Source organism: Colletotrichum lupini, chromosome 1, assembly GCF_023278565.1.
Source record: "Colletotrichum lupini chromosome 1, complete sequence".
NCBI lineage: Eukaryota > Fungi > Ascomycota > Sordariomycetes > Glomerellales > Glomerellaceae > Colletotrichum > Colletotrichum lupini.
This window is the reverse complement of record NC_064672.1, coordinates 2,666,067-2,689,413: the sequence shown is the minus strand read 5'-3', so window position 1 is coordinate 2,689,413 and position 23,347 is coordinate 2,666,067. Positions and strand designations below refer to the sequence as shown.

The following is a 23,347-nucleotide window of genomic DNA, read 5'->3' as shown; positions in this document are numbered from 1 at the left end:
TCGATGCAATGTCTCTATCTCGCTATGGTGAATATAGTTGAGGGAGCTGGCACCCTTGCACATCACAACTGAAGAGCTTCACAGTTTAGATGGATTCAAGGCTCAACGTTTCAATGTTTTCCATATTGCAAATACCACTCCTTTTAAATCTCAAAAACCTTTGTACCTTATCTCTGGTATTACTGCGAACAGCTTGTTAACTCTTCTACGTGTTCTTTAATCGTCAATATGTCACTTATACTAATATCGTGACAGTGACTCGAAATGAGGCAAGTCAACTTGCTAAGAGGGCCCCTAAGGGCGGCATGCAACCATCCATCTGGCACAACGAGATTTCTCTCAGCGGCGTCACCATCTCGATTGGGCTTGCAGGCACACCGCAAGCCTAGCACACATCTCACTCTTCGGAGCTCAGCTCATCAGCAGCACACAGCTCTCCACACCACCACGAAACGCCTCACAACAGCCATTGCTCCAGACACTCCCGAACCAGCATCACCTGAAGCTGTGTATTCGCCGCCGACGACCGGTATCATCTCTTACCTGCCCGCATCATGGGTCCCCTACGCAGAACTTACCCGCATCGATAAGCCGGCAGGCACTTACTACCTTTTCTTCCCCTGTCTATTCTCAACACTGATGGCCGCACCGATGGCCATGCCCATGGCGTCTCCGGCCTCTGTCATTGGAACTTCGCTCCTGTTCTTCTCGGGAGCTCTCATCATGCGAGGCGCGGGCTGCAGCATCAACGACCTGTGGGACCGTAACCTCGATCCGTACGTCACGAGAACGAAATTCCGACCCATCGCGCGAGGCGCCATCACTCCTTTCCAGGGTCTCGCGTTCACCGGCGCCCAGCTCCTGGCCGGACTGGGCATCTTGGTCCAGTTCCCCACGTCCTGCCTCTGGTACGGCATTCCAAGTCTGCTCTTCGTGGCCTCCTATCCCCTGGCGAAACGGGTCACCTACTATCCCCAGGCCGTACTGGGCCTCGCCTTCTCCTGGGGTGCGATGATGGGCTTTCCAGCTCTCGGAATCGACTTGTTGTCCAATAGCGCGGCCTCGACGGCTGCTGGGCTTCTGTACACATCGAACGTCGCCTGGACGATTCTGTACGATATGATCTACGCCCACATGGACATCAAGGATGACGTCAAGGCGGGCATCAAGAGTATCGCCCTCAAGCACGATGCCGAGACCAAGCAGGTCCTGACGGGTCTGGCTGCGGTCCAGCTGAGTCTTTTGGGTGCTGCTGGGTTCGCAGCTGGTGCGGGTCCAGCCTTCTTTATTGGCAGCGTCGGTGGAGCGGCGGTGACACTCGGTGTCATGATCAAGCGGGTCAACCTGAAGAGCGTCAAGGACTGCTGGTGGTGGTTCATTAACGGTTGTTGGATCACTGGTGGCGTCATCAGCTTGGGTCTCGCGGCCGATTACACTGTAAGATACGTTCAAGGCGGAAACGAGGATGCTGTCGGTCAGAAGCAGCTGGAGTAGGAAACTTCAAAAAACGGCGTATAGAGAGATGTCAGGAGAAAACTTGTACCAACACCGTCTGTAAATTTCATAGCACGTAGAATCAACATTCCCTTGATTCTTGATTTGTGTTCTTCACAACCCACCCCCAAATAAACCCCGTTTTGTGTAATGTGTGATGTGAAATGCCGCATGTTCAGGTATTGACTTTCATGATGTTTTATTTCATCGACCAAAGTCTACCCGCAGTATCAGGACCATAACCCATTGATGCCAATGCAAGCGTAAAACTCCGAGTGCCGAATTTTCTTCCACTGTCCTTCCCATACTTTCGCGCGATCGAAAAAAGCCTCCCGTTTAGGATCTGGGCTTCTCCTTCTTCTCCTTCCACAGAGCGAGCAGACCGACACCAGAGACCTTGACGACCTTGAAACGGACACCGGGAATATCACCCTTGGCCTTGCCCTTGCGACCGAAACCGGCCAGGAGGACCTCGTCGTTCTCGTCGACGAAGTTCAAGCAACCGTCGTTGGGGACTAGAAATCACGAAAATGTCAGCACTTCAGTTCCCTTCGCTACATGGTCCTATTGGAGACCAGTTTTTCTTTTCCAGTTCTCTTGTTCGTCGTTCGAGAATCGTATATTGGGGGCATTCGGGAGAGGGTGTATCGTACCGAAAGCAGTGACCTTCTTGCCGTTCTTGATCAACTGAACACGAACGCACTTTCGGATAGCGGAGTTGGGCTGCTTGGCCTCGACACCGACCTTCTCGAGGACGATGCCCTTGGCGTGGGAGGAACCACCGAAGGGGGAGGACTTGAAAGCGGTACCGAGGGCACGCTTCTTGTATCCGAGATCGGCCCACTTCTGGTCCTTACGGTTCATGCGCAGCTTGCGCGCCGCATTGAGTCCACGAGGCATGTTGGCTGGATGAGACTATTGTCAGTTGAAAAAGTTCCTAGAGGGGTAGTTGTGCGCTGGTGGCAATCGAGATTTCGTCGTCGAGATTGTTGAAATTTTTTCTTGCTCGGGGAATTCGTCGTCGATAGGTTGGAGGTTCTGGATGGGACAGCGCAAACGTACCGATGTGTTGGGGGGTATCGCGGGAATTGACTTGGTGGTGGTGATAGTGCCTGACTGCTGCTTCGCGAAAAGTGGTATCCTCAGATTTGTCCGACGACAGCTTTTTCGGCACACAGAGGGTTTGTGCCCTTCGGTGGGAGGAGCGTCGTTTTTCATCACGTGATACTGGCTCGTGCGTTGTCCCATTGCTTGACGAGCGGAAGAAGGCCGGGTCTGCAAGTCAAAAGTGGGGGCAGGTTCGCCCAACCACGGCCGGGTTTCGCTTTCAACCACTTTGGTACGCCCGGAGCTCGAACCCCACGCTGCTGACCGTACAGTCTTAGCCAGGGGTGTCCCCTCAAGGTCCACAGCTTGCCTCGACTATCAAAACCCAACCAATCCTATCAGATGCCGTCAAGTTCAAGAGAAGCTGTCTCAGACGCCAAGTCCCGAGCTTGGAATGTTCACGACGACACAAAAAATGTAGGCATGTCTCAATCAGCCAAGAGCAAAGGAAAACAGCGCGACCCTCCGCCGTCCCTATTCCTTCATCCATCTCCCGCCGCCTCTCATGCCTCGTTACCGGGTATACTTGCGCCTGGAGCGCCGGCCACCTTGTCTGCTGGCGTCACACCTCTCCCTCAGCAGGCCATGAATATGCAACGGAATGGATCTCTTCATACGGGCTCGGTAGTCGCGCCATCCGTTGCGCGCCCTGTCCGGAATCTCAAGACCGCCGATAGCGCCCGTAGTAGCGACAGGACCGACGCGTTATGGGCCGAGATGCAGGCGACGCTCGAGGAGGTCGAGCTCTCAGCGTCAGGTGGAACTCACGTGTTTGGACCCGATCACGATCGCAAGCTGGAGGAGCTGAGGACAGCACAGATCGACCTGGCACAGGCATGGGCACGAAGTGAAGCCGATGAGGCCATTGAGATGACGGGCCAGCGCTCCAACACGTCAGCGGCCGGAGGCGAGGAGGTTCGCAACCTCAAGAGCGCAGTGTTAGGAGAGACGAGCGGCGTGGCGTCAGATGGCAACGAGGGACCGCGGAGCACGGGAAGCAACAATGGGCGACCAGGTAGCAGCGGGGGCACGGAGCGACTCGGTGCGAAACTCGAGCAGGAAACAGAGGTGGACATCTTGCTCGCACGCAAGAGGCGCGAGGCCAACGATCGGTACTTCCAACGGGTCAACAAAGGTGTCCTCGACGTCGTTGCCAAACTTGAACACGTTGCTGTTGCGATGCGGGCTGTTGAGCAGGAGACTAAGGATATCTGGGGCGAGAATGACAGCGCGATGGGCAGTGCGAAGGGGTAGAGGCAATCCTGTGACCTTTTTGTGTTTTGTTTGCTCTATTACCTGAAGCATCACCCAGGGCCACTGTATTACAACAGCATTGATTCTTTGCATGCTCGGGAAGGAGTTTCGTTGTTTGGTGGTTATGGGCTGGCGTTGAGGATCACATGCATTGGGCGGCAGCACCCCACCAACGTCAGGTTGATAGATTGGCACTGGATGCTTAAGGTATAGTATTAATTGATATATCTAAGCCAGCTCAACGTTCCTGTTCGGGCTTTGTGAGGTGATCAACGAGGTCCACACAGTCTATACCAGCAAAGAACGACGAGCTGAAGATCACACTGGAACATTGAGCTCCATCGTCGGAGGGGCCGGATGAAGTCGTACACATGAGTCGGCTGGTGAGGTGCGACGGTACAATGGCTTGCCCATCGCTGTCACCGATCGCTAAATTGCTCCGAGTCTGCAGCGGGAGATGCGGGTGCACCAAGCGATCGATTGCGCCATCGAATGTGGTGGTTACACCTAGACATTCTACACAACATTACACATTGCTACTATGTACAAGGTGGCACGTTGGGACAGGTGAAGTTGGTGAAGGTATACGGAGTATCGGAGCCCGAGATTGGTCCATGTCGCTATATTTCCGCTGGTGACCTTCCTCACAGGGAAGGCCGAGTCCTGGCGGGACGACGGAGAGCACCCGTGACCGGAGGCGGAGGAAACAGCAAAGTGGGACTTTTGTTGCATGTCACCAGTCTGAATCCGCGCCAAGACCCTTGCCACTGCACACAGTTGGTGTGCTGCACGCTGAACGTACGGATAGTTTCCTGTCTTGTACCCGCGTACCTTACCTTAGGTATGGAGACCCAGGAATCTGACGAAAATGCTGGCGAAAGAAAAAGAGGTTGCACATGTCCATACTGCTTGCTAGCGCCACCAGGTTGTCCCATTATTGCCGGTTCCCACACCATTCTAGACGCAGACGACTGACGTATGTTACTGGCTGGAACCTGGCAAACTGGACGGAAAAGAGTGACAAACAGCAATGGAACACCTCCACTACTTTCGAGGGGGGCCACCACGGCTGACGGCGCTCCCTACTGGGCAGGTGGTCAACTAAGGTTCGGCTGGTGATTGCCCATCCCAGGTGCCTTCCGCGCTGTGTCCCCATCCATTCAGCGGTCACTGGTCAGTCACCCTGCCATGACAAAGGGGAACCCAAACATCCATTCGATATCCATCAAGGCCCAGTTCAGTCCGTCCACGTCTAACTTGCTGAACTTCCTCCCTGCATCCACCCGTCCTTCACCAATCCGCGAGTCTCCAGCAACTTTCTCCAGTAACTCGCAAGCAACGATTAAATAACCGCAAACTCCCCACAAGACCCTTGAGCGCATTCGTCAATCATACTACCTACCATACAACACTGGCAATACCCTCATCCTCGACTTTGATCAATCGCCGGAAAGTCAGACTCTCGATACCGACCCGCCTCAACATCCGCGATTGCAAAGAACTTCGTTCCACCCCTTTTCGACGACCTCATCACTCTCCGCAACCATGAGACCCTCCACCTTCCTCGTCGCCGCTCTGGCTGTCGTCCCCGGTGCTCTCGCCGTCGACCAGATGAAGTCCGTCATCGTCTGGGCCAAAACCGATTCCGTCGGTGACGACATCATTCAGAGGGCGAAGCAATCCATCATCGATGCCGGCGGTCAGATCACCCATACCTACTCTTTGATTAGGTGAGGCATTACTCTTCCATCGGTTTGAGGTTTTTAAATCGCAGCTAACAGCGATCAGGGGATTTGCCGCCGTCACACCTGCTAAGGTCCTTGAATCTGTTCAAGCCTTCAGCGAAAGCCTCACAATCGAAGAGGACCACACCGTCACCAACTCCGTATAGATGGTAGCCTTATTATCGAACCAAGTTGTTCATCGGTCGGGCACAACTGGCGACAGACAATCTGCGAAGCATGCATCTGGTGAAAGATACAACAATGTGCGAAAAGGGACTTTGGCTGGACTAGGTCACGAGGACAATGATATCCGCCGCCTTTCCCGGCGGCTGCGACAGGGGCAAGCGAGGGGGCACTCATAATTACCATTGCCGTCATAGACGATTTATCACTACGGAGTCGGGAGTCTTCATCGATGAGAAGTGCCTCGGGGGCATCTTTTTCTGTATGGCTACAGCGAGGCTTGGACCGCACCTGGTTCAATCCTGCTCGACGCCTTAAAAACAAGACCGAAAATCACAGTCACAACATACCTACTCATGACTTTCGTCTTTGCCTCGATTATTCCGCCACGTGTACGGGAATCCTTCTCAACTGACAGCCGCTTTATTTTGTACAGTGCTGACGTCGTGGCGTTCTACGATGATGTATCCCAGGTTCCGCATGCGGCTGACATCCACACAACGACGTTGATGAGAGACCTAAGCCTTGCGTGAACCCTTTCGACCTTCGAGGACCAATCCCTAAGGTGATGTACCTGATGAGTGGGGGATTCATGTGCGGCACGGAAAGCAGATGTGCAGATCAAAAGCGGATTTCTGCTTCTTCTAGCCTCCCCACTGCCGGCCAAGGATGCTGATTCAGCTGTATGCTAGGGATATAATCTGTCGCTGAGGGGCACAAGATTACTTGATATCTCGAGGCCTCGTCCAGAATGTTGAGATACTGCATGTGCTTGATTGCAGTGACGCAGCATGCTGCAGCAGCACCTCCTATTGCACGACAAGTCGGCGGTCTCCTCACGGGATGAAAGCCCGGTGTTTCTGATACCTCGCGTAATGCTCCAATTGGGTTGGGCAGAAAAAGCACCTGGCAATCTCACACTCACAGACGTGTCAAAGCGCAATGTGGGGGGAGACTTTTGGAAAGCCACCAGGCTCTGAAGATGATGCAGTCAGTCTCCCACTAGCCGATGAGAGACCTGAAGGGGGGGCTGAAGAGGGAATCCTTCACTCTGCGTGCCTGCATATCTTGGGTATATCCGTAGGTATAATGGTGCTCTTTAGTTCGGCACGAAACCGTGGAGAAGGGTCCAAGGCGAACCGGTTGCAACCCTACGATGGATGACCGACCTCGTCAAGCTTTCGTGGAGAAGTCTATGCCGTATCGATGGGATGGCAATATCGTTCATGATTTCGGTAACCGTATCCGTATTGTAGGCTCTGCCGGCCAAGAAGGGAGGAATCAGAATCACGATCAGGAGGGTGGTTGATTGTCGAGTAATGACCCAGGACCATCCGAGAAGATGACTTGGGAGTCTGTGCTTATGGCTACAGAAATAGTGCAGTTTGAACAATGTTCGGCCGTGTTTGACAAGAAAAGCACTTTTCGACTGATGTTGACTTTGAACAAGAATCCGAGGTTCTCGGTGACCATGTGCAAACAATGATATTGTTCTTCACCCTGGCTTTGTGCACTTGGTCTTTCGGAGCCTTTCACCAAACAAAAATCTTGATTCCAAAAGGAAAAGCAAGAAAGAAAGGTGGCTTCTCAGCCATCAGCCCTCCCACGTTGCCGCCAAAGAAAGACCCAAGGGTGCTGTCACCAATGGAAGCCTTGAAGATTGTCGAAGACTCGAAGGCATAGGGACTGCCCCACTGTAACATCGGGTCAACCCCTGGTAGTCCGTCCCGCTTCGCGTCACTTGGAGTTTCGGGCTTGGGGGCGGGAGGTACCTTAATAGAAAAACGGACAGGAGGATTGTATCTTTTCGCTGTGCGTTTGTCACCAACGTGCCGGGTCAAGAAAGGGATCAATACCTCTAGGCAAGCCCAGGTACCTCTGGATAATAAGCTGACGTATGAGCGGTAGTTGCGCAACACGCGCTAAGAATTCCCTAGGGCCTAGCTGCCTTTAGCAATCGATAAGGAGGCCCCAGGGAGCTTACCTTAGGTTGATGCAGGTCATGCAAGATTGAGTGTGGGTTCGACAGGAGGGAGCGGACGCCAGACGTGAACAATGCGCCTGTCTTTTTTGGCTTTTTGGGACGACAAGCCAAGCACCCGCGAACAAGCGACACATGCCTCTTTTTAATTTTGCTGCTGCTGCTGCCCTTGTCTCATACGACTGTGCGTAAACAAGGCCTCTACTCCGTATTCTCCTTACATTTCACTTTACACCGCCCTCCCCTCGGCCGACGAGGCTATTTTCCACCTACTCTGACCTGAACCTTTAATATCCCGTCAACCGCCGCTTCCTCCACCCCTAGCCGGAAAAGCCCCCTTTGCGATGAGAGCTTCCCGGGCCCATGGAACCACATTTCCCCTGCCCGCTTTGACTTGCAACAAGCACGAACACGACCGCAAAACGTTGTGGAACCGCGCGGGAGCCCTTTCGCCTTTTCCCACGTGCTCCAGCTCCAAACCATAAGGTACTTTACCTAGAGATACCTCACTAGCCTAGAAACATCTACGAAACTACGACGAAAGACGACCACGAAGACGACGAACGGTTACGACACGAAAAGAACGGGCATCATGCCGTACTCAGGAAGCGCGCAGGCCGCGCTGGTGCAATGGGTAAGTCGCCGTGCTTTGCGCTCCCCTCCATATACATCTTCTCCCCCTTGTGTCCCCTCCGATGGGTCACTTCCCTTTCCCCAGTGTTGTCACTGACCGCTTCGTTTACGCCGTTCCAACATTATGCTGACTTAATGCTCGTTGCACAGGCAAACACATTTCCCCTGGATGGACAGGCAGACTCAATATCAGATTTCCTCGACGGACACCTGCTATCCAAGGTCCTCCAAGCACTCGACCCCTCCTTTGACTCCAATACCACCGAGGGCGAGCTATACGATGTCTACAAGGGCATACAGAGGCTAGTATATCGCGAGTGTCCGGGGCTTATTGGGCAGACCAAGCTTGCCGACATCAGACCCAGGGCGAGAGAAGCGCAGCCGGAGGCCATCAGTAAGGTATGCAACTATCCGTGTCCAGCCCAGCTACCCTTGTTCCGGCGCCGAGAACGCAAGTCCAAGCTAACGCAATCTTCTACTCAGCTTCTTGCCGTGCTATTTGCTGTTGCAATGCTTGGTAGCAACAACGAGCGATGGGTCACCCGTATCACCCAGGATATATCCGACAAGACGGTCCTCATGCAGCTCCAGCGGGTCACGCAAGACATGAGTACAGCTATCAACGATGCCGAGGCGGCGGACGTAGAAGAAATCTCCGAGATTGGGAACGAAAGCCACGATGTCGATCTCGCAATGGAAGCCGACAACATACGCCTCCGCTCTGACCTGGACAAGAAGGGAAAGTTGCTGGCGGATATGGAAACGCGCTTGGGCCACCTGCAGGAAAGCTACGACGATCTGAAAGAGGAGGTTGTTCGCAAGGGCAGGGAGCTTGAGGCGTTCCACGATGCCCAAGACGGTGCTGGCAAGGAGGTCATCAGGTCACTCGAGCTGAAGCTGCGCGAGCAGGACGAGCTTATTGCCAACCAGGAGGCGCAGGCTGAAGATGACCGCATAGCCAAGGAGCGGCTGACGAGCGAAGTTTCGGCACTCAAAGCCAAGACGCAGAAGCTTGAGACGCTTGACGATGAGGTCAAGGAGCTACGGTTCAAGAATGAGGAACTATCCCGCAAGGCCAACATGGTTGAGCGGTACAAGCAGAAGCTCGAGGCGCAGTCTACATTGTCAAAAGAGATGGACAATTTGCTCTACGAAAAGGAGCAGATGCAGCGCGATCTCATTGAGTATGAGAAGGTTCTGAAGAGAAATCAGGCCTTGGAGCAGACCAACGAGCAGTACGCTTCAAAGCTCAGAGATTACGAGCTGCAGTACGTTGAGTTGGATGCTCAGCGCCGGGCTCTTCACGATGACACCATGCAGTTGAGAGCTCGCCTCGCAACGCTTGATGCGCAGCGTCTCTCCGATGAGCATCTCATCTCCGAGCTGCAGGAGCAGATCAACTCGGGCACCCCGGGTGCTCTGTCTCCCGACGCCGGTACTGCGGGCTTCAGTCTCGAGCAGGAGCTTGAGGGTGTTAGCAGCGCCGCCCCACCCAACCTCAGCCTCGAGGTCTCTCGTCTCAAGGCAGAGAACAACTTGCTGCGGAACGGTATGGGATCTGGACCAGAAAACACTCGATTGCGTCAGGAGCTCGAGGAGGAGCGTAGGCAACGTGAACGTATCCAGGGAACTTACAACGACACCTTCGAGAAGCACCAGATTGCGGAGGCCCAAATCAGCGCTCTGATCGAGAGCAGTGGCGAAAAGTTAGTTGAAATCGTTGACACAGCTATGCGACTAGGCGTGGGCAAAGTGCTAACTCAAGAATTCCACCACAGCGAGGTGCTAGCCAACCTGAGAATCCAACTTGCTCAAAAGGCCCATGAACTTGAGAGTGAGAGGAGGAAGAACAGCGAGATCCAAGCTCAGCTCTCTGACAAGGATCGCGAACTCCTCAGCGCGAGGACCGATCTCTCAGCCGTCGCAAAGGATAGCGTTGATGCCCTCGAGGAACTCAAGTCTACTGACCAACTTATTTCCGGTTCAATCCGCGAAGAACTCGAGGCAGCGCGGCAACAGCTGAAAAACCTCGGCACTGACCTCGAAGAACAGCGGAGCTCACTTATCAACGCCCTACTTGAGAAAGACAAGCTTCGGAAAGACCTTGACGAGGCGAAGGATGGCTCGAGTGCGGAGCCGACAGAGGCCGCCCAGAAGCTCCAGGAGAAGGTTGACAAACTGCGTGTCAGGCTCAAAGAGCGCCAATCGGTGAGTTCCCTCAGATCTCTTGCAAACGCCCTAGCCCTACAACATCGAAATGCCGAAGGCGGTGTGCCCCAAACTCCCGGTACCCCGTCCGGAGCTGTGTTGTACGATAGCCGCCCGAATGCGCGGATCTTAGTCCCTACATGTCACCCCCATCTTGACCTGCCTTCCCAAGCACCAAAATCTCCTTTGAGTCTTAGACCGAGAGTAAGCTGGTGGAGGAAGGTCTTCAGGCGGTCAAAGTTGTCCATTTGATGGCCCTTTGTATTGGGAATCATGAGATGAGGGGTTCATGGCTGACGGTTTTTTTTTTGTTTTTCAGCAATTGGAGAAATCCGAGCAGGATAAATACGACTTGCAGCGGAAGCTCAAGGCAGCCGAAGGCGGAGAAGCTGCCGCGGCTCAGAAGGTACGTTACTATCATGCTACAACGGTCTCAATTACACTATATTGGGCTTGGACATCATGGTCTCGCCTTGATCTTGATGACGAAGGAGAACCGGGTCGGCTGACAAAGACGGCGTCAACAGGCTGCGAGCGATCAAATCATCAAGAACCTCCAGCGCGAGAACGCCCTTATTGCGACGGCGTGGTACGATCTTACTAGCCGTATTCAGAGCAACCACGTCGTCTTGCAAAGGCGGAATGAAGCCCCCAAGAGCTGGCTGGGCAAACAAAGGCAGATGGTCAATGGTTAGTCTGATGTCTTTATGAGGCCGGGACACGAGTATTTGAAGACTGACTGTCTACACCCATAGCCACTCCTAGGAGATGAGGCAATCTTCCGAATCCATAGCCTTGCATCGTCCGCGCATCGCATGATGACCTGGCTCCTCTTCACTTAACATATCCAGGTTCACATTACAGCCCTTGGCGAGAACTAGCAACCTACCCTTACCTCAACCTTACCTCATCTTGCGCTGGAGTAGGAGAACATCTCGGCGTTGGTTTTCCACTGTCTTCTTTTTCTACTTCCTCCTTCCGTGTCTTAGCGAATTAAAGGAGATGGATTGGCTGGCCTGCATCTCGGGTACCCTTGCATTGCACTGCGCCGGTGGCTGGGTGGTATACTGTCTCCTCTCTTCTTCATCTTCCCCATCTATACTTTTATCAAGTCCTTTTTCTTCCTGCAGCCTCATCATACTCTTCAACTTTCATGTATAGCTTTTTCCTTCCAGCGTGCGGGAGGTTTGCAAGCCCGTCGTCTTGACGTTTTCGGGGCAACGCAGGTACTCTTTCTGGTGACTTGAGAATAGAATCGAATCTTCATTAACACATGTACATGTCTGTGTCACTTGACAAAGTGACATGTCATCTCGCGCTCAACGTCATTGAAGGCTCCGTTCTGCGGGCCGTTTCGTGAACCGGCTCGATAGCGGGGCATTCACCACACGAAGATTCCGGATCTGCGAAACGAAGTGAGTAAGTGAGTCGGCATCGAACATGGGCAACTGCAGGACCCCCCTTTCCAGGACTTGAGAAGCTCAGATCAAAGATCATACCGCCATCGGTATTTCGCTGTTCCGGCTTGCCGATATACCGGCCGCTCAGTCGGGTTCGTCGGATGTCGCTGACAGAAGAATCGGATGTAGTACCTCGGGTATGAGACCTTTGTCACCCCGGGGTTCGCTGTGGTCCGGGTCGGCATCAGGGGGGCCCCGCGGCCCCACTCATTTCGCTTCTTCGAGAAGCACCGACGAAGCCCGAATCCGGCCAGCGTGTTCCCCTTTTCCCCAAGTACGCGTCTCCAGGCTGTCTGCGTCGCGATTCAGGAAAACGTAAGGAATGACATCACGGCATTTAGATAGTAAACAGTTCGAGCACAGGGCAATTAGGACCATGGAAGGAAAGTCTGCGAGGCCATCCAACTGCAAACCGCCGGTTTTGGTTATTAGTGAGACAATAAAGTTGTTGTTTTACATACAAGCGTGCGACGGAAGAGGTTTTCTACACGGTACAACTGATCCTGGCCACGTTGACGCAAAAAAAAAGACATAAACCAGCCCAGTCCTGTTGATCTCAACAGCTTCGGGGGGCGGACGAGGACGAGTCCTTTCCAGTCCATTTCATGATCCATAAAAGAGTCCCATAAAAAAGTTCCTCCGATCCATGCCCTCCTTTCTTCTGGTCATATCGTTGATCTAGAAGATAGAGGGCCAAAGTAAGAGACGCTGTAAATGAAGACCTTTTTCTCCGTTTCCTCCTGATCGGCTTGTGGTGCGCAGCGGCCGGGGGGCTGTGGACGGGGCGGCGCGCTGGCGGGAGCAAAGGCTGGGAAGCCTGTGCCCGCTTAGTTCTTTCCGGCAATGCGGCTCAGAATGCCGGAGGCATGGCCACCCTTGCGCTGCTCGTCAAAGACCTCAAGCATGTTCTTCCATACCTGGCCGGGCTGCTGCGACGCGTCGAGACCCTTCCAGATACCGTTCTGCTTGTAGTAGTTGACGACGGGGGCGGTCTGGGCGTGGTAGGTGGCAAGACGCTTCTTCAGGGCATCGGCGTTGTCGTCGCTGCGCTGGATGAGGGGCTCGCCGGTGATGTCGTCCTTCATGTACTCCTTGGGAGGGTTGAAGGTGCTGTGGTAGCTGCGACCGCTGGCGGGGTGGACGAGGCGGCCAGTGATACGAGCGACGAGCAATGAGTCGTCGATCTGGAGCTCAACGGCGTGCTGAAGCGTCTGGTTGCGAGCCTTGAGCATGGTATCGAGACCCTCGGCCTGGGGGACGGTACGAGGGAAACCGTCAAGGATGAAGCTACGTCGTTCCAGTTAGCAACGCTTCCTCAGTAGTGGCCAGTTAACCGTCAGGCCGGTTCTCTGGCAGGACAATAGATGTGCCGTACCCTCCCTTGCACTCCTTGTTGTTGTCGAGCTCCTCCTTGATCATGCCAATGACGATGTCGTCGCTGACCAGACCGCCCTGGTCCATGATCTTCTTAGCTTCCCGGCCGAGCGGAGTCTTCTTGGCGACCTGGGATCGCAGCATGTCGCCAGTGGCCTGCGAGTGTGATGGACGATTAGAAATGATCTAGAGCGTAGCAGCACATCAAGACAATGTCAATTGACTTACCAAGTGGCAGCAGTTGAACTTCTCCTTGATCTTGGGGGCTTGAGTGCCCTTGCCTGTGCGGAATACCATCATCAGTACGACTGTCGCGACACAAATAGCACGTGTAAAAATGCTCAATTGGAGCTACATACCGGCACCGGGGGGGCCGATGAGGATCATGCGAACCTCCTCGGTGGAGAGCTTGCCGGAGCCGCCAGCTGCGCGGTCCTCCAGAGACTTGATTCTGGACTCGAGGCTCTCGACCGTGTTGGTCAGCTTCTTGACTGCTTCCTCAACGAGACTGCTCATTTTGACGGTTGGTGAAGGTATTGATATGGCCGGACCGAGGCTAACGATAGGAGGGAGGAGGAGCAAAGAGATGCACGAGTGTGGCTACGAGGGGGAAAGGAGGAAGAGAGGAGAGGAGAGGATGATGGAGTCGAGGTCGAAAGTTGGACTGGGGGGAGCAGTGCGAACTAAAGCTTTTGCGGGAAAAATGATTGCGAGAGAGGTTGAGAAATCGCTGCAAGGTCCTGACAGGCCAAGTCGTCCAGGTTCCGCCTCCGGTTTGTGCCAGGTACCGCCTACATCGTACCGAGCTTTGCGCTTTCCACGGCCCCGTTGAGTGCAGGTGACAGGCCACCCGGCGGCCCCAGTGCAGGAATGAAGGCTGGTCATTGGCCAGAGTGGTCCTCCGAGGGACCGCTGGACTTTCTGCTGGGGAACAGGGTGGCAGGCGTTCGTTCGGCTGTTTCGCAGCGTAACAGCGCCCTCCATATTTCCGCCTTGGTGCCACTGCGTGCGCTTCCGTTACAGCGCTCCGGCTGCCATTGGCTCGTCCTCGCCGTTGTCTCTCCGCCGAGGTCCAGCGCGGATACGTACTGTCTACATCGGGGGATAGTACCGCGAGCCATTGGGGCCTGCTCAGTGTTCACGGCCCGGCTAGGTAGCTTGCGGATAAGGCACGGCATCAGAAGCTCTCGAGAATGATCCCCCGGCGCACCGGATGGGACGCCATGTATGAGGTCACTGGGTCAAGATTTTTTGTTTACCAAGTGGTTTTTTGGTGCATTTGGTGCCTTTTGATGCGGCATGTGAGTCTCTTGGGGTCATCCCAGTCACCCGCAATTCTCCGAACGCCGCACTTGACTTCGTGTCCATCTGTTACTTGTCACCTTGAGGTTGGCTATTCCTGACGGAAATAAGTCCGTCATCGAATTCCTCAGTCAGCGAGTTACTGTGTTACTGAGCACGGAATGAAGAGAATCTTGCAGGCCGATTGCGGACTCGACCGTCTGGGGCCTTTTTCGGAAATCTTGTCCAATGAACAAATATCGGACGTGCGCTTCCATTCCCTGCGCGCTGTCGCACGGCCCGAGCTGTGGCTGATCGCTGCTTGCGGCTCAATAATCGTGGCTAGAGACTTGCTGACTCAGAAAGAGCTCGCACACGTGACCTGGCGAGGCTCGAGCTTCCAATTGCTTGCACCTAGGCCCGATTCGTAGCTTAGCTAGGCGGGAAGGCAGCCTTAGCAGTTACGACACCACCACCACCATCACATACCCTGCCTCTACTACACCCACCACAGCCCGAAACCACCACCGATTCAGCAACCCTCTATCTTCCCCCGAACCCGAACCAATCGACCTAGCGAAGCTACGAAATCCCTCTATCATGCCTGCCACCACCGCAGAGACTCTGTCTCTCGTTCAGCGGAATGTCTCCGTTGCCCCTCTCGTGCTTCTTTCCGTCGTCGACCACTACAATCGCGCGGTAGCCAAGGGATCGAAACGGAGAGTGGTGGGTGTTCTGCTGGGTTCAAATGACGGAAACAATGTCCGCGTATCCAACAGTTTCGCAGGTAAGGACTACTTGAGCGGAAGCTATCTATCTAGATCATCTCTACGGTACTAATACATGCTCGCAGTGCCGTTCGAGGAAGATGACAAGGACCCCTCAGTGTGGTTCCTGGACCACAACTACGTCGAGGGAATGAATGATATGTTCAAGAAGGTCAACGCGAGAGAAAAGCCGATCGGCTGGTACCACTCCGGCCCCAAGCTGCGGGCGTCCGATCTCGAGATCAACGAGCTGTTCAAGCGCTACACCCCCAACCCTCTCCTAGTCATCATTGACGTCCAGCCGAAGGAGGCGGGTGTGCCGACGGACGCATACTTCGCCGTCGAAGAGATCAAGGATGTGAGTGGCATTAGGTTATGCCGTACGAAGCCACTGCTAACAAATACGACTGTAGGATGGTACCACCACGTCAAGAACCTTCGTCCACACCCCGTCGATCATCGAGGCCGAGGAAGCAGAGGAGATTGGTGTCGAGCACCTCCTTCGTGACATCCGCGATGTCGCTGTTGGAACCCTCTCGACGAGAATAACAAATCAGCTTCAGTCACTCCAAGGGCTGCATCTTCGTCTCCGCGATATCGGTGCCTACCTCCAGAAGGTTCTCGACGGCCAGCTGCCCGTGAACCATGCCATCCTGGGCAACCTGCAGGATGTCTTCAACCTCCTTCCCAACCTGTCCACGCCAAAGGCCGATGGCAAGTCCAGCGGCGGCGAGCTTTCTCACGCCATGAGCATCAAGACTAACGACCAGCTCATGGCCATCTACCTTAGCAGTTTGATCCGCGCCATCACTGCCTTCCACGACCTTATCGAGAACAAGATTCAGAACCGACAGCAGGCAGAGGAGAAGGAGGCCAAGAAGGAGGAGGAGGCGAACGGCAAGGACGGAAAGAAGGACGATAAGGCGAACGGTGTAAACGGCGAGAACAAGGAGGCATCTGACAAGGAGAAGGAGGCGAAGAAGGAGAAGAAATAGAGGACTGCGCGACGACGCAGTGGACGGAGAAACCACACGCATTCAAAGCACGGGAACTGATACCCGCGATAGACACTGGGGCGTGGGTATGTCATAATATCTCGGCGTCCTGGGGGGCAAGGCCGGGGAGGGAACAGGCAAATTCACAAGAAAAGAGTATGCCTTGTACAATGATAGCATGTTTTGACTGATGCCCTGAGACTCCCCCCGTGCTACTCTTCATCCAAGTGCTACACTGTCGAGTGACTACACATCCGCAACTAACCCCGCCATCTCCTCCCTGCTCACTCTCCTCTCAGTGACATACTTCCCCAAAGTATCCGCCCACTGCTCGGAGAGAAGACAAGCGAGCAGGTGTTTGCAGCAAGGCACACCGCCATCATCCACGCCGTCCAGGCTCAGGCCTCCAAACCGCCAGTCGCTCGCCTCGCGGTCGTCGTCCTCCCCGTCGTTCTCGACTTCATCTGCGCCCATGATGACCGGGTCCGAACGTACGTCGTGGCCCCCGCCGCCGCTGCTGCCGCCGCTGCTGGCGCTGACGACCGTCGGAAACGCTTCGTACGCAAAGTTGGCGCAGGAGCAGTTCCAGGCGTCGAGGTGGACGAGGTACGTCGTCGACGCGGAGGCTGATGTCGCGACGGCGTGGTGTCTGCGGGTCATTGTTGAGGCTACGGAGCGGACGAGGTGGAATGCGGCGGCGGCTGACGGAGCTTGGTTTGTCGCTGGTTGGAGGCGGGGTGGTGGTGGTGACCCCTGTCCATCGGCGGCCGCTTCGGACGCGGCGTCGTTGGGATCGATACCGGGTTGACGTTGGCGGGCGGCGGGTGCGGGGTTGGTGGGGTTGTTGTTTCCTTCTCGGTGGTCGTGGCCGCGGCCGAGGGCGGCGGAGGGAGGGGTGGTGGCCTCCGGGACCGCGCGGGTGACGAGGTTCCGGTCTAGGAGGTCCAGGGCCGGGAGAAGGAGGGAGGGAAAGAGGACGTGGAGGGTTACCAGGAGCGGACGGTGGGGTTGCGGGAGGGTTTTGAGGGGGTTTGCTGCGTCGGCTGCGGTGTTTCCTGGCGGTGGTAGAGGGGCCGAGGTGAGAGAGTTGATGAGGTTGGTGATGAGGACGCGGGGTGTCGGCAGGGTGTCTGACTGCGTTGATGCCGGTGAGAAAGAAGACATGGCGTAGCCCTTCTCGCCCTGCTTCTGGGTTGCGAGTATCGTTTGGTTTGTTGTTGAACGATGACGGTATTGAGAGATGGAAGTTGCGGTTCACTGATCGAGGTTTGTAATGTGCTGCCTGGTTCACAGGTGTAAGGCTCATCAGCCAGAACCCATAGTCACCGAATTTGGCTCCGGATTGTACGCCCTATACGAGATGGAAGTCTGCATTCCCCAGCTTCGCCACAAATGAGGTTCTTATCAGTCGAATATTTGTCCGAAGCTGGAATACCAAAACTCCGAAGCAATCAAGACGCAAGGTGATGAACAGAAGAAAATGTCTCTTTTGAGTTTTGCCGCCTCACAGCTTTTGTCTAATAATCACATTATGTCCGCCGCAAAATTTGGCATAATCTTACAGCAAATATCGCTTGCATCCGGTGCTCCGTAACCAGGTTCCCTCTTCTCCCCCTTCCCCTATTTCTTCAGCCCTTCCTCTAAACCCACTCCTTGGGCGCTCTGAGGACATCCACGAGGCGCTGCTCGCGGCTCTTGGGCTCGGGCTCATGCATGTACTTCCAGCTGGCCGTCAGGGGCAGACTCATGAGGATACTCTCGACTCTGGAGCCGGGGGTGTTGAGGCCAAAGGCGGTGCCGCGGTCGTGGACAAGGTTGAACTCGACGTACTTGCCTCTGCGAATCTGCTGCCAGTCCTTCTCGGCCTCGTTGAAGGGCATGTCCTTTCTCTTCTCGAGGATGGGGAGGTAGCCGGGCAGGAAGGATTTGAGGCAGTCCTGGATGAAGGCAAAAGTGTTCTCGCGGTCCTTTTCGGTCTCGTCGAGGTCGTCAAAGAAGATGCCGCCGACGCCGCGGCACTCGCCGCGGTGCTTGTTGTAAAAGTACTCGTCGCACCACTTCTTGAAGCGCGGGTAGTAGCTCTTGTCGTGCGAGTCGCACGTCTCCTTGAGCGTCTTGTGGAAGTGCACAGCGTCCTCGTCAAAGAGGTAGGACGGGGTCAGGTCGCTGCCGCCGCCGAACCACCAAGCCTGGGAGGTGCCGTCGGGGTTCGAAGTCTCAAAGTAGCGGTAGTTGAGGTGGACCGTCGGGGCCATGGGGTTCTTGGGGTGCAGGACCATGCTGAGGCCGGCGGCGAAGAAGGGGAGGGATTCGACGTTGTCGTCGAGGTTCTTGTGGTTCACACGCATCTTGGCGATGGCGGGCTTGGGGAGGGTGCCGTAGACGACGGACACGCCGACGCCGCCCTTCTCAAAGACGTTGCCGTCCTGGAGCACGCAGGTGATGCCGCCGCCGCCCTCTTTCCGGTTCCACTCGTCCTTGCGGAACTTGGTGCCGTCGACCTTTTCGAGCTCCTTGACGATGATCTGTTGCTGTTCCTTGATGAACTTTTCCATGCGCAGGCGCATGGGCGAGTCGACGGTAACTTCGGACTCCCGCTTGGTCAGGGCATCGCGCTCGGCCAGGGTCGGCGGATCGAGTTGGAAGGGTTCTTGGACGGCCTGGATCGGAGAGTGATGTTAGCGACGGGGGAGCTTTGATGCATCAATGGGAAAGGCGGAAGCTCCGGCATTGGGGGAGGTATTTGGGTTCGTGGTGGTGAAGGGTATATGTTGCAGTACCATCTTGTAGGCGATGGGAGCTGCAGCAGCGAGACCAATTGCGCCAATGAGGAAGCGGCTATAAACGGCACCGGATTGTTGACCCTTGAAATGGGACTTTGAAGAGGAGGAGACGAGTCTGCGACCGAATTGAAGCTGTGGCTGCTTGGTGGTGATGGCGATTCTAGTTCGAGAGCTGGCGAATTGTGCAAGCAACCTCTGTGATTGCTTTGTGGATGCCATGATGGGCGACAAGGAATATAAATACAAACTCTATAATGGGAACGAACAACGAAGAAAAGAGCGACTTGGGTTGTTACAGGGAGGGAAAATCGGATGATTCGTTCTCAAGTGAGAGGCATAAGACCACTGGGTTGCAATCATGGACTGACTGGAACGTCGTTCGAGGATTGAGCCAGTCAGGCCAGCTGTAAAAGTAAATTCCGAAATCGTTCCACGTTGGTTAGGTGCGGGACCCCTGTCGCCCTTGCGCCGACCCAACGGAGCAGCACTGCACCTCAGCACTGGAGCCGTCCATCCAGCGCATCCACAGCCTGGACCGGGCTCTCTGCCGGCTCTGGGCCGCTGGAGAGGTGGGGTGAGGACCAGTGAGTCCGAGAATTGTGTATCTGACGCCGAACGCCGGACATGCTTTAACGGACCAACACGCGGTGAGGAAATGCCCCTGTATTGTTGCATGCTTATTTGTAGCTGTCATAGACCTGCAAAGTGATGGCCTTCGTCCAACCATACAGCAGTTTGGCTTTTCAATCCATCAGGCCAAGAGGCGTAGAACTCTTCTATGCCCTTGATAAGGTAGGTAGGTAGGAAGGGTAGCTCGCGTTCGCTCTCCTTCTGCAAGGTAAGCGGAAATGCAACCTTGGGTGCGCGGGGTGGAATGCCGGAATCTTCTTTTCCTCTCACAGAATCAATTTAAGTCTTGAAACACCTAAGCGTCTCTTTCAGAATCATTTCATCATATATGTATTCATACTTTTTCGTGGCTCTTGACTTATGTTGTCAAGTACATATAAAATGAAAAGCAGCACAAGGATGAGAGCTGCCCAGCTGCCATCATGTCGGGAAAGGCAAAAGCGCTTGCATTCGCTTCCAATCTCTCAAGGGACCTGAGGTCGGTTATCGGAGGTCCAGAGTGGGGTCGCTTAAGTAAGATCGACAGATAAGAGCACTTGGGCCGTGTGGGTTAAAGTCCAGTGACAGTTCCTCTCTGTTGATGTCAACCTGGGACCTGAAGGGTCAATTGTTCCCGTGGTCGCTCAAAGTCCCATTGTGAGTGGGCTTTCGCAAACTGCTTCCCTCTCACCTCTTACTGGGGACAAATGACGTCAAGACGAGGATAGGTAGTCTGCAAAGGCATTGTACAAACTCCCCCGTCCAAGGCTCTTAGTGACAATGCACTTCAAGCGGCTTTGAAGACAACAAACAGCTTTGCATGCACAGACAAGGCCGGCTTGCGTGCACGTATCAGGAGGTTGCGACTACGGTGATCCCGTGAGAGCTTTCAGCGGCTTACAGCCCCGTCTGAAAAGGGAACCAACCTCAGGTAGGCCCCTACTCTTTGGACCTAAGCAACTAAGGTAAGGCAAGGTACTCGTACTCCAATAGAATGGGACAGTGTGCCAGGACCTTCTCCTGTGACTCAAATCGGATCCAGAAAGGCGTGACAGGCTGCCAGGCTGTGTCAAGTGGCTGCGTGGACGGTCAGCTGCCTGCCTGTGGTCAATCTTTGCCCCAGCACCCGGAGCACCTGCGCTGGCCTCACAGTCTCACTGCGCCGCTGATTGCTGGGATTGCTGGGATGGCATCGGTGTCTTGCCCCGCTCCGATAATCCGATAAGGATAAGGACGGGAGGACCTGGAGTGCTGGAGTGGGAGGGAGCTGGCTGATGCAATGAGGATGAGGATGGGGAGGGGAGGGGAAGGGGGGGCGTGGGGTTGACTTGAGCACCTCTCTCTCACCGGCTTAGTCATTCCGCGGCCATCAATGGATGTCACCCACCAGCCAATACACCGCGCAAAGGTACCTGGCTGGGCTTAGGTTCCTGCCTTTCTGGGTGCTCTGCTTTACCAACCAGCCGCCTGAGCCACCCAGACACTTCCAGTCAGTGACCGCCCATTCCCGTCCCCGTGTCTGACCCCAAGGCACCCCAAAGCAGGCGGCAACCGACCGTCCATCCTTCTTCTGCCTTTCGCAAACGGCCCCTCGTTACCTCAACTCTCCCTTCTACATACTCCGACGCATCAGGCACCACCAGTCGACAAACATCGAGCCATCTATATCTTGACCCTCGCCCAACTCCCCACGACCAGCCCATCTGCAAACCCACAACCCACTTCCACTTCCCCCTCCACATATCCGTCATCATGCGATCCAAGTTCAAGGACGAGCACCCCTTTGAGAAGCGTAAGGCTGAGGCCGAGCGTATCCGCCAGAAGTATTCTGACCGTATTCCCGTACGTCGTAACTCTCCTTCTCTTCGGCCTCATTTCGTGGTTATTCCTCTGTAGTTTCTGTACAGAGATACAGCTCCGCCGTTTCGCCGTAACTGCATTCGTCAGCTTCGCGCGTTACTGTCGGCTGCCCCACGTTCCCCGACCGTCACCGCCGATCTGCCTATCTACCTCTAGAAGTCCAAAAAACTGACAGCCTCCTCACAACACAGGTTATCTGCGAGAAGGTCGAGAAGTCTGATATCGCTACTATTGATAAGAAGAAGTACCTCGTCCCCGCCGACCTGACGGTTGGTCAGTTCGTCTATGTCATCCGCAAGCGCATCAAGCTCTCCCCGGAGAAGGCCATCTTCATCTTCGTCGATGAGGTGCTGCCGCCTACCGCAGCTCTCATGAGCAGCATTTACGAGGAGCACAAGGACGAGGACGGGTACGTTTCCGACCACTATATTACTTTGTAACAAGCTGTTTGTTGCTAACATGTTGTGTTCAGATTCCTTTACATCACCTACTCCGGCGAGAACACCTTTGGCGACTTTGAGATGGCTTAAGCCCCCGACTTTCTGACGGTCTAGTCACCTCACGGCTTCAGAATGTCCCCGGCGTTTCGGTCTGCTATGTAACGGTTCAGCACTTTTGGAATGGGTTTTCACACGGTTATCGGTCTCCCCCCACGAAGCAGGGGTTTATGAAGATACGCAGTCACGTTGTCGCTCGGAGTCACAGGATCAGGTGCAGCCTCCTGACCTGGTCACAGAGAAACTCCTGCGATGCTTGGGTACAATCCAAGAATTGAAGGCTGGCGGAGGACTATGCATGGAAATTGGCTTCACGGATACTAGGTGGAAACGTTTTCTTAGATCGCATATTCAGTCGCCTTCCATCACCTCTTACTTCCCTTCCCCTATATCTCTCACCTATAACTGTCGCGTGGGCTATGGTGACAATATTCTTGGCATTCTGTATAGCACTTCATTCGTTAGCGCGCCGTGCCAATCCTTGACCTGACCGTTCTTCTTCAAATTTCGTCCATGTGTGGAACCAGGCCGTTGCGATGATGCCCCCCAAGTTCAGTCAGTATCAGTATCGTGAGTGCCAGAGTACAGTCCACACGCTGAACAGTCCACACGCAGAAGGGAATAAAGTGAAGCGACACAAAACGTGTCGAAGCTATGTCATGCGAGAGAGAAAGGCCCCTGAATGAGACGGTCAAAGAGCCGCAAATTTTGACATGGAGAAAAGGCATGCGGGATACACGAGCTCTCCGAGACCCCGACAGAAGTTGTCTTGTTTTTTCTTCGGCTCGCCCCGGCTATTTCATGCATTAGACGCATCTTCTTTTTTTTCGGAGTGTGATGAGCTTGGATGCTCGGGCGAACAGATGGCACGTCTGAGGGTGAGATGACACGAGCGAGAGACATCAGATTGTTTGGAGCTGCATAGGGGAGGGGGAGGAGAGGGCAATGGACAAAGTACAAGGCTGTGTGTGATCTGGTCTGCATGGGGCTGAGGTACTTCGTGTTGTGTTCACTACTTTGTTTCTTTGATGTGTGGTGGGAAAAAAATTTGAACTTTGTTTTTGATATTTCACCCAATTCCTATCTATGAACTCCTAACTGATGATGATGATGATGATGATGAGTTTGCGGGGGGGC

At 54.6% G+C, this 23,347-nt stretch overlaps 11 protein-coding genes across 11 annotated transcripts; 6 read left to right on the top strand and 5 right to left on the bottom strand.

Annotated features, from left to right (window-relative positions):
* Positions 1-264: 264 nt before the first annotated feature.
* On the top strand, positions 265-1,494 carry CLUP02_00756 (4-hydroxybenzoate polyprenyl transferase; the record flags this gene model as incomplete). Its single annotated transcript, XM_049279803.1, has 1 exon — positions 265-1,494. The coding sequence occupies one exon, from the start codon at positions 265-267 to the stop codon at positions 1,492-1,494; it is 1,230 nt and encodes a 409-aa protein (XP_049135760.1).
* Positions 1,495-1,830: 336 nt separating this feature from the next.
* Positions 1,831-2,394, bottom strand: CLUP02_00755 (ribosomal protein S12; the record flags this gene model as incomplete). The annotated part of the gene is made up of 2 exons (XM_049279802.1): positions 1,831-2,009; positions 2,148-2,394. The coding sequence occupies 2 exons, from the start codon at positions 2,392-2,394 to the stop codon at positions 1,831-1,833; spliced, it is 426 nt and encodes a 141-aa protein (XP_049135759.1).
* A 549-nt stretch (positions 2,395-2,943) lies between these two features.
* Positions 2,944-3,855, top strand: CLUP02_00754 (uncharacterized protein; the record flags this gene model as incomplete). Its single annotated transcript, XM_049279801.1, has 1 exon — positions 2,944-3,855. The coding sequence occupies one exon, from the start codon at positions 2,944-2,946 to the stop codon at positions 3,853-3,855; it is 912 nt and encodes a 303-aa protein (XP_049135758.1).
* Positions 3,856-4,833: 978 nt separating this feature from the next.
* On the top strand, positions 4,834-5,746 carry CLUP02_00753 (uncharacterized protein; the record flags this gene model as incomplete). The annotated part of the gene is made up of 5 exons (XM_049279800.1): positions 4,834-4,951; positions 4,988-5,099; positions 5,161-5,179; positions 5,224-5,585; positions 5,644-5,746. The coding sequence occupies 5 exons, from the start codon at positions 4,834-4,836 to the stop codon at positions 5,744-5,746; spliced, it is 714 nt and encodes a 237-aa protein (XP_049135757.1).
* Positions 5,747-8,335: 2,589 nt separating this feature from the next.
* On the top strand, positions 8,336-11,356 carry CLUP02_00752 (uncharacterized protein; the record flags this gene model as incomplete). The annotated part of the gene is made up of 7 exons (XM_049279799.1): positions 8,336-8,377; positions 8,527-8,775; positions 8,860-10,082; positions 10,155-10,584; positions 10,904-10,990; positions 11,112-11,274; positions 11,340-11,356. The coding sequence occupies 7 exons, from the start codon at positions 8,336-8,338 to the stop codon at positions 11,354-11,356; spliced, it is 2,211 nt and encodes a 736-aa protein (XP_049135756.1).
* Positions 11,357-11,735: 379 nt separating this feature from the next.
* Positions 11,736-12,646, bottom strand: CLUP02_00751 (uncharacterized protein; the record flags this gene model as incomplete). Its single annotated transcript, XM_049279798.1, has 5 exons — positions 11,736-11,867; positions 11,947-12,176; positions 12,252-12,337; positions 12,406-12,449; positions 12,506-12,646. The coding sequence occupies 5 exons, from the start codon at positions 12,644-12,646 to the stop codon at positions 11,736-11,738; spliced, it is 633 nt and encodes a 210-aa protein (XP_049135755.1).
* A 225-nt stretch (positions 12,647-12,871) lies between these two features.
* On the bottom strand, positions 12,872-13,934 carry CLUP02_00750 (adenylate kinase; the record flags this gene model as incomplete). Its single annotated transcript, XM_049279797.1, has 4 exons — positions 12,872-13,331; positions 13,420-13,574; positions 13,647-13,699; positions 13,778-13,934. 4 exons carry the CDS (start codon positions 13,932-13,934, stop codon positions 12,872-12,874), a joined length of 825 nt encoding a protein of 274 aa, XP_049135754.1.
* An 84-nt stretch (positions 13,935-14,018) lies between these two features.
* Positions 14,019-14,539, bottom strand: CLUP02_00749 (uncharacterized protein; the record flags this gene model as incomplete). Its single annotated transcript, XM_049279796.1, has 3 exons — positions 14,019-14,082; positions 14,164-14,295; positions 14,352-14,539. 3 exons carry the CDS (start codon positions 14,537-14,539, stop codon positions 14,019-14,021), a joined length of 384 nt encoding a protein of 127 aa, XP_049135753.1.
* Positions 14,540-14,948: 409 nt separating this feature from the next.
* Positions 14,949-16,461, top strand: CLUP02_00748 (Mov34/MPN/PAD-1 family protein; the record flags this gene model as incomplete). The annotated part of the gene is made up of 4 exons (XM_049279795.1): positions 14,949-14,965; positions 15,131-15,486; positions 15,553-15,824; positions 15,880-16,461. 4 exons carry the CDS (start codon positions 14,949-14,951, stop codon positions 16,459-16,461), a joined length of 1,227 nt encoding a protein of 408 aa, XP_049135752.1.
* A 246-nt stretch (positions 16,462-16,707) lies between these two features.
* CLUP02_00747 (coproporphyrinogen III oxidase) lies at positions 16,708-19,463 on the bottom strand (the record flags this gene model as incomplete). The annotated part of the gene is made up of 4 exons (XM_049279794.1): positions 16,708-17,649; positions 17,720-17,812; positions 18,108-19,121; positions 19,242-19,463. The coding sequence occupies 4 exons, from the start codon at positions 19,461-19,463 to the stop codon at positions 16,708-16,710; spliced, it is 2,271 nt and encodes a 756-aa protein (XP_049135751.1).
* A 2,142-nt stretch (positions 19,464-21,605) lies between these two features.
* On the top strand, positions 21,606-22,243 carry CLUP02_00746 (autophagy protein 8; the record flags this gene model as incomplete). Its single annotated transcript, XM_049279793.1, has 3 exons — positions 21,606-21,695; positions 21,905-22,122; positions 22,186-22,243. The coding sequence occupies 3 exons, from the start codon at positions 21,606-21,608 to the stop codon at positions 22,241-22,243; spliced, it is 366 nt and encodes a 121-aa protein (XP_049135750.1).
* Positions 22,244-23,347: the final 1,104 nt, after the last annotated feature.